General features: G+C 41.7%; 1 protein-coding gene across 2 annotated transcripts; it reads left to right on the top strand.

Annotated features, from left to right (window-relative positions):
• Positions 1-206: 206 nt before the first annotated feature.
• On the top strand, positions 207-8,008 carry ubac2 (UBA domain containing 2). Of its 2 annotated transcripts, none has more exons than XM_061790455.1 (10): positions 207-405; positions 1,621-1,745; positions 1,975-2,094; positions 2,408-2,514; positions 2,589-2,712; positions 2,791-2,838; positions 3,241-3,349; positions 3,431-3,573; positions 4,768-4,896; positions 5,826-8,008. In XM_061790455.1, exons 1-10 carry the CDS (start codon positions 375-377, stop codon positions 5,931-5,933), a joined length of 1,044 nt encoding a protein of 347 aa, XP_061646439.1. In that variant the 5' UTR covers positions 207-374; the 3' UTR covers positions 5,934-8,008. The 2 variants fall into 2 exon arrangements, with proteins under 2 accessions (XP_061646439.1, XP_061646440.1); XM_061790456.1 differs by having other exon boundaries at positions 207-452.
• Positions 8,009-8,266: the final 258 nt, after the last annotated feature.

Here is an 8,266-nt window from a genome sequence, read left to right as displayed (position 1 = left end):
TAAACACTCCGCGGTGTCCTGTGTGCGTCTGACTGCAACACTTGAATAAAAACGTTCTTTAAGACGGTATTATTATTTTTTTCAGTCTTTTCAGGTTTAAACGCAATGAAACACTTCCCTCTAGTGACCAAGTTGCAGAAGGAAAGTTTAACTTCCGTAGAAAAAAAGAAAAAAAGCTCTTCTGGTCTTGTGGGGCTTCCGTAGTAGAGGTGGCGCTCCCCTTTTTGTCCCTACTAGCCAGGAAGCCACCACAACTACTCCACTCCTCATCCCAGCATGGAGCGCTTCTTCAACTTCACCTCATTGTTTCGTTCGTAGTTTTTATTGACACGTCGCCGTGTGTCTTCTCGCGTGTTCTGTAGCCCTTCGACGTCATGTTTAGCACCACTGGTTCGCGGGGCCTGTGTGAGTATTCCTGTCTTGGACACTTAGATGGCTACACAGCTAGCTCAGTTAAGTCGATTAGCATCGAGTTGTCATTCCCCCCCCCCCCCCCCCCCCCCCCCCCCCCCCGAGGCAGAGGGTATAAAACGCAATTACTTGCATTTACTTTGTTGTTTTTAGCGTGTTGGGATGTACCTGAGATGTACCTGTTGAAATATCCAAAATTAGTCATGTAGATTTAAAGTCAAAGCTACATCTTTGACTTAAAATGAGCCTTTCCTCAGGTTTGTCAAAAATCCAATCATCAAATTTATTGCCAACGGAGCCGAAACTGCATGATAAAATGTTTTCCCTTTGTTCTAATGAACTACCGTTTTTCAAAAATTAAAACCTCAGATTTCTTAAGAAAATAGTTCTTCAGTTTAACGTTTACAGGTGTGCATCATTCATAGCTGATCATAGTGATTGTATAGAAAATAATTTGAAACTGAAAAAATAGTACTGCGCTTTAATATTATATCAATATATAAAGGTTTTAGAATATTTTACTCCATTTTCTACATGAGCATAATAACAATCAAAATTCTCCCCTGCCACTATTCCTTATGTAATTTTCCCACTTTCAAAGTCACCCTACAGGCTCGATTGACCTGATTTTGGCCCATTAGTAGCTTTTTTTTTTTCTCATTTTGATTGATTGAACTTCTTATTTCCAACATGATGAACAAAAGAGGAAATGAAAAACCTACAAAATAAACACAATGTACTCCTGGTTCAAAAAGGAGTAGGAAGAAATGAAAATCTTCATCATCACGTCAGATTAATCATCCGTCCAGAAGTAAAATACAATAAAAGTGCACATTTTAGAGTGGCCTTTTATTGTGGGCAGCCTAAGGCACACCTGTGAGGTTGATGAATTATCTAGGTAAACGAGAGATGCTCACTAACACAGAATTGTGAACAATATTTAAGAGAAGTAGGCCGTTTTTAGGTGTTTGAGTTCAACTCATGAAAAATGGGATTGAAAAACAAGTGCTGCGTTTATATTCTTGTTCGGTATACATGCATATATATATATAATACTGTACGTACATGAATACATATTATAATATATGGATAATTTCTAAATATATCTGCCCAAAATGCCTATGCACATGTACCACATATAAATACATACATGTATACAATACATACACCCAGCACTTTAACAATAAGGTTCTGTTTTGTGCTTTCTAGACAAGGCTCCTCTGTCCAAAGGCCTCCTGCTAGTACTGAGCGGGTTGACGGTGATGCTCAGCCTGCTGCCACAATACCAGCACATGTTTGAGTACAACATGCATGCCGTCAGCCACCAGCAACAGGTATAAAGTCCACTCAGGACTGTCTTTTATAAAGTACCTGAAAGCAATACTAGGGTAAAAGAACTGTACAAGTACCTTAACAGAAAAGTAAAAGTCACCTTGTAGTATATTACTTGAGTAAAAGTCTTAAGGTAGCTGGCATTTGCTGTACTTGTGTACGAAAAGTCATTTTCTAATATTCAATTATTAATGGGAAACAGTGTCTAACAATTGGGATGTATCGTTGTAGGTGTGGCGGTTGCTGTGCGGCCGGCTGGTGTGTCTGGACGTTAAGGACTCCTTTTGCAGCGGCCTTCTAATATACAACTTCCGAATCTTTGAGAGGAGATTTGGCTCCAGGAAGTTTGCTGTACGTATCAATGACGATCAAACTTTGATGATATGAGATGGTGAAGGGGACTTGCTTCCACTTGGGGCTCGTTAGGGCAAATTCCTCGTTGGAATTTGCCTGAAATGGCTACTACAAAGCACAAAACGTTATTTATGAGGGCCTCTAACTTCCATTTTCAGCCATTTATTGCGGGCTAGATTGGACTGGTGGCATTTCAATTCATTTCAATTGAAAAAAAAAATGATTTGGTATGTGATTAAATTGGTAAAATTAAACTTGTAAGTCAAGGTAGTAAAGGTACCTACTGCCTTCTGTCTGTCTTCCTGTGAAGTCCTTCCTGTTGGGCACTTGGTGTCTCTCTGCACTGCTGGACTTCCTGTCTGCTCAGGCGCTCTCCTTGTTCTTCAACTGCGAGGTGGAGGAGTTGCCCGCAGGGTTGTGAGTAGCGTCGACATTCTTGCAAATGAAATCTTATCATAACAAACTTGATCGTTGACTCCTGACTTCCACAGGCTGGCCCCAGTCTTTGCCCTTTTTGTGCCTTTCTACTTGTCCATCCCCAAGGTGCCAGTTACCCAGGTCCTGGGCAGCATCAACATCAGCAACAAGACTTTGGTCTACATAGTCGGGCTGCAGGTATGGTTCTATTCAGCTCTCTGAATTTTCTCCCTTTTTTCGCACGTCTAATTGTGAACCTTCCACTCGTCTTTATAGCTGTTCACGTCCAGCCCCTTCATGTGGCTCCTGGCGCTCAGCGGACTGGTGAGTCACATGATTGTCCAAAGGCCTAGTAGAGGACCAGAGTAAAGTCTGTGGACGCTCGAGTGGTTCAGTAGTTCAACAACTCAGAATTTCAAGCTAAAATGTCAGGAAAATCTGGTGCAAACATCAAACATGAATACCAAATCTTTACATTTTGACTCTGAAGTATTTGTTTACAAACAAATAGTGAATTTTTCCTAATAAAATATGTCTCCTAAAGGATGACCCGATTTGAAAGTGAATTGGTTTCCCATTATTTCTTATGAGAAATATTACTTCGAAATCTCTACATCCAAAGTAGAACATTCACCTCAGAGGGTCCACTATAGTAAGCTAAACTTGGCTAAAAATGTCAACACACCATATCATGACACAATATATTCATTTATGTATGTATTTCAGATTTCAGGTGGTTTGTACCACTCCAATGTCCTCTGGCTCCAGAAGCTGCTCTTTGTGCCTGCCTGGCTGTGTGCTGTTGCACGTTACCTCCTGGAGCCCCTCTTCTCCAGTGAGTCCAAAACAGAGCCATTGCAGTTCACACAGCAGCGATGTACAAACATGATCATGTGTGTTTATTTTACCCTTGAAGCTTCTCAACCAACCAGTGAGGCGCCTCTGGGGATGGGCGCCACACTTGACATCCAGAGGCAACAGCGGATGGATCAACTGGATCAACAACTGTTGCTGGCCCAGTTCAACGAGGCTCGCGCGAACTCCAGACACCAACCACAAGTAGGGCCTACTATCACTTATCCTTAGGGTCGCGGATGAGCTGCAGCCGATCCCAGCTGACTTTGGGGAGAGGCCGGGTTAGGGTTGAAAAATTCCAGGAACTTTCAAAGTTGGAGTCCATGAGAATTCATGGGAGTTAATTGGAATAAAGCAGGAATTTACAAGATTGATGGTTGGCTCTTAATATGGAATTTAAAAATAGTTAACATTTTAGCATAAGCCTGACTAAAACAACTAGATTTTATGCAAATATCGTGGTACCTTGATTTACAAGTGCCCCAACTAGAATTTTTGGAGTTCTGAACCGTTGCGTAGTCGTAGTTTGTGTTATGAGCCAGAATTAAGAGCGAGCTCCAGGCACGCCACAGCTCAACTGAAGAAAAAAAAAATGATTACAGCACTCTAATACCCTTACATATGGGCAAGGACAGTTATCTATTTTGGAGTATGCTTATGACAAAACAAAATGTTCAAATGTATCTTTTCACATGATACATTTGTATTAGATCAGCCTCAATTCCAAGTCAATCTTGCATATTTGCAGTTTGGCTTTCGCAAATTCACCTAGTTGCAGAATTTTATTTTGGGCACACATTCTCCATTATTTGCGCAAAACTCAACTATTTGGTGTTTTTGTGCTCAGGTCAAAGCAATACAAGTATAACTGGCATCATCTGATTGCATTTCTGGTCAAGAAACTATCTTGAAGTGAGTTTAGGAGTTTCATATGGGAAAAAAATAATGCTTTACTGCCATCTTGTGGCATCTGTAGGCAATATAGACCTTTTGGAGGGGAGGGCTTGTGGATTTTCACAATTCGCAGCAGGACTCCCTCTCTATCCCCAGTGAATGATGGAGGTTCACTGTGTTTCCAAAATTCCACATCTTGATTTCCCATGGTGCCCTGCGATTGACTGGCGACCAGTTCAGGGTGTACCCAACCCCTCGCCCAAAGATAGCTGGGATAGACTGCAGCACGCCCGCGACCCTAGTGAGAATAAGCGGTTCAGAAAATGGGTGGATGGATGGACTTCCCATGGAAATTTACCGAAAAGTTTTTTGTTTTTTTACTTTGTCTTCAACAAACCTAACTTGCATGTTTGTGGAATGTGGGAGGAAGCCAGAGCTGCCATCACTTATTCATCTTAAGTGGAAACAATCTAAATGTCCAAATTTGTTTCCTCTTTGTCTCAGCGGACTGGGTTGCTCCAGTGGATCAGGTTGTTCCCCTCCTTGAGACGCAGAAGACAGGCCTCGCCGCAGGCTCAGACACAGCCCTCGGCACCTCCGCCACCATTAGACAACCCAGTCGTCGAGGAACAGGTGCAGCCATGTTTGCCTGTGCTTTCTGATTTGAACACTTCTAAAGAGATCCAATTCAAGAGACATATCAAAAAATTCTACCTTTGTGACGCTAATAATGCTCATTTTGATTGGTACTGGATGCCTCACAACAGGTTTTTCTAATGTTGACCCACTCCTGAAACTAGACTAAGGTTCCACATTATTAGACATAGCTCTCAGTATGATTCAGTGCGCTTCTACACCACTGCAAACTCTAACCACAATAAGAAATATTATATATTTTCTTTGGAGACAGATAATTATTAACTGTGGATTCTTTTAGTAGAAAATGTCTTTTAAAGGAGACATTATGCAAAGTGTTTTTTTTGGTCATTTTTCTGTGACATGCTTTTTGTCAAATTACCCCTAAGGATCAAGAATTCTAGTTTACTTTTCTCACACTTTTCCTAGTCTTGTTGAAATTTATGTGATTTGAGGAGGTAGACCTTTGTCATGCAAATGAGCCACTGCTCCCCAACCCCCTTTACTCTGGGCCAATGTAGGGGGGTACATCCAGCGGATATGTGGCCAAACATCAGAGGCAGTTGTTTTTTTTATTTACCCCCAAAGCTGAAATGAGAGTGTGAACTGCGAAGCACACACAAGACAGTAATAGCATCGATAGATATTTTCCCTCGTCTTGGCAGCACTTCATCACCAAGCTGTTGACAGTTAGGGCGTGGATCTGTGTATCTGTTACATACAACAGACACATCACCGAACACAAGATTCAAAAGGAGATATGGCAATAGAAACAAGTCTTGTATAGCCCTACATCGTCACAAGGTGGTGCTTAAAGAGCTTTGCTCATAAAGCAAGATGTGCTTTATGTCTATAGCTAAACGCTAATGTCCGTGCTTACATGATATTACATGCCTCTCACTCTATCAATGGCTCTCCTCCTGCAGGTTGCCAGGTTGGTGGAAATGGGCTTCTCCCGGATGGACGCCCTCGAGGCCCTTCGCGCGTCCAACAACGACATCAACATGGCCACCAACTTCCTCCTGCAGCACTGAGACCCCCGAACGTGAGCGCGGGATGAGCAGCGAACCAAAGCCGTGCAGCTGAAAACAAGAAGGCAGAGAAGAGATGGTGACAAAGGAAGTAGTGTATTGTGCTTGTGCAGATAACCTGAAGGCTGCGCACGGCTGATCACGCCTCGAACGGAACAGTTCTTACCAATCGAGGAGGTTTGAAGCACAAAGTGGGATGTCATAGTGGACAAATGTACAAACGGCAAGCCTCACATTACAACTTATATATATATATATATATATAACACCCTACAATGTGATCCAAATAGCCTGTAAGATCTGTCATTTGTAGAGGGGTCCTTGGTTTACGACAGTCCCGACACACAAGGTTTCGAGGTTATGGACTGGTCACAATGAAGTATTTTTCGCAGCGGCATAAAAATACACAGAACCGTCACTGTTTGTGAGGATTAGGGACCAAGCCCTCCCACGAATAGCAAAAATCAGCTAGTAATTGTCGCACTCCATATTTGCCTATGGATGTCACAAGATGGTGGTAATGCAATACATGAAGCTCCTCAACTCATGTCAACATAGTTCCTTGGCACCATGTTACCACTTGATGGTGGCAATCCACTACATGAAGCTCCTCAACTCATTTCATCCTAGTTCCTTGGCACCAAAGTGCCACAAGATGGTGCCAAAGAAATGCTCATATACAGGGTTCATCTCAACTCACAGGATTACAAATAAATATTCATAGTTTACAAATGAGTTGATTTGGAAAACAATCACTGGAAGTGTGAGGACCCTGGTGTGTGTGTGTGTGTGTGTGTGTGTGTGGGCAGGAGTGTTGCAGAAAGAGCATAAAAATATGTGGATAGGTGTGAATACTAGTAAATTTTAATCACGCAGCACAAGAAGGCGCACTTAGTTACTGCCGTACTTACTGTTTTTCATTTGGTTGTTTTATTTTTAAGGACTAGAAGCGTTTTTCCATCCAAATGTTACTTGACCTCTGCCATAGTGTGGGTTAGTTTCAGAATAGGGCATGATCCGACTACAAATTTTGGTTACATCGCCACGGTAGAAATGGACCCCTTTCTACTCCATTGTAACCAGTGACCCTCATAACTGTGGTGACCATATGCAAAACATGCCAGAACAGATCCTCAAGGCAGAAATTATATATATATATTTTTTATACAGTTTTCATCTTACACTGGAATAAAAGGTGCATTGTTAACTTGGCAAGGAGATCGGATAGTCTTACTCTTAACGCCAAAACATTTCAATTTACAGTATAAAACTATGGAGCACATGAGATGCATTAGCTTTCTTCTAATACACGCTGTCCATATGTTGTGTCTCTAAAATGTTGTTGTTTTGTCTTTAACAAGTCAGCAAGTGTGACTGATTGCAGCAGATCTTTGCGAGGATGCATGCTCATTGTCTTACAGGTTAGCTGGGTCATCTCAGGTGAGATCATGTGTTCCGTTTAGTCACGGAATGTTGCTCTTTCGCACCCCCTCACAGAACACATTAGGTGCACCTGTACAAAAACATGTCCTCACTATGTTCTACTGAGAAAATATTACAAATACAGTAGCTCCCACAATGATGCAGTGCAATTTGAAACCATTGCAAACGACAACCACAATAATATACAAATTTTGTCCTTTTTTTTTTAATCATCACACTTTTCTCTTGCAAAGGCAGCTCTTGTACTCAAATCTATTTGCAGCTGTACCTAATGTTGTGGCCATTGAGTGCAAATGCCCTTGATGTATTATATTTTCCAATGTTCCCCTATTTGAAACATAAACCTTAAATGTTTATTTATTATGCAGTAAATACGACAGAGGCTATAGCACATACCACAATGTGTGCGTGTATACTTAAAATTTTCGAGAGGCAGCAGTTGTGTATTGTCAGTGAAGGGTACCAGTTCTGTACTTTGGTACAAAAATAATATTGCTAATATGTGACCGCACTTGAGTGGAGCCTGAGGATTTGTAGTCAAAGTGACAAAATCATGTGGAGATGTTGCTTGGAATCACAATGTAACAGAGCCTACTTTTATTTATGAAATAAATCAACTTGCTGATTGAACTATGCCATAGACTGACGGGAGACTTTCACCAAGGAACACAAACATGACTTCCGCATTCCAAAAACTTGCATGTTAGGTTAAATTAAGACTAAAATGTCCATAGGTGTGATTTTTCATGATTTTGTCTGTATATGTGCCCTGTGATTGGCTGGCAACCAACCCAGGGGATGATATTGGGGCCCCGGTCTACCCCGCCTCTCACCCCAAGTCAGCTTCCACACACAATTATAATACACAATAAAGGCAGGTGGCACAATACAGG

This window comes from Phyllopteryx taeniolatus, chromosome 11, assembly GCF_024500385.1.
Source record: "Phyllopteryx taeniolatus isolate TA_2022b chromosome 11, UOR_Ptae_1.2, whole genome shotgun sequence".
Taxonomy (NCBI): Eukaryota; Metazoa; Chordata; class Actinopteri; order Syngnathiformes; family Syngnathidae; genus Phyllopteryx; species Phyllopteryx taeniolatus.
The sequence above is the reverse complement of the archived record's forward strand: the minus strand, read 5'-3'. Positions and strand labels throughout refer to the sequence as shown.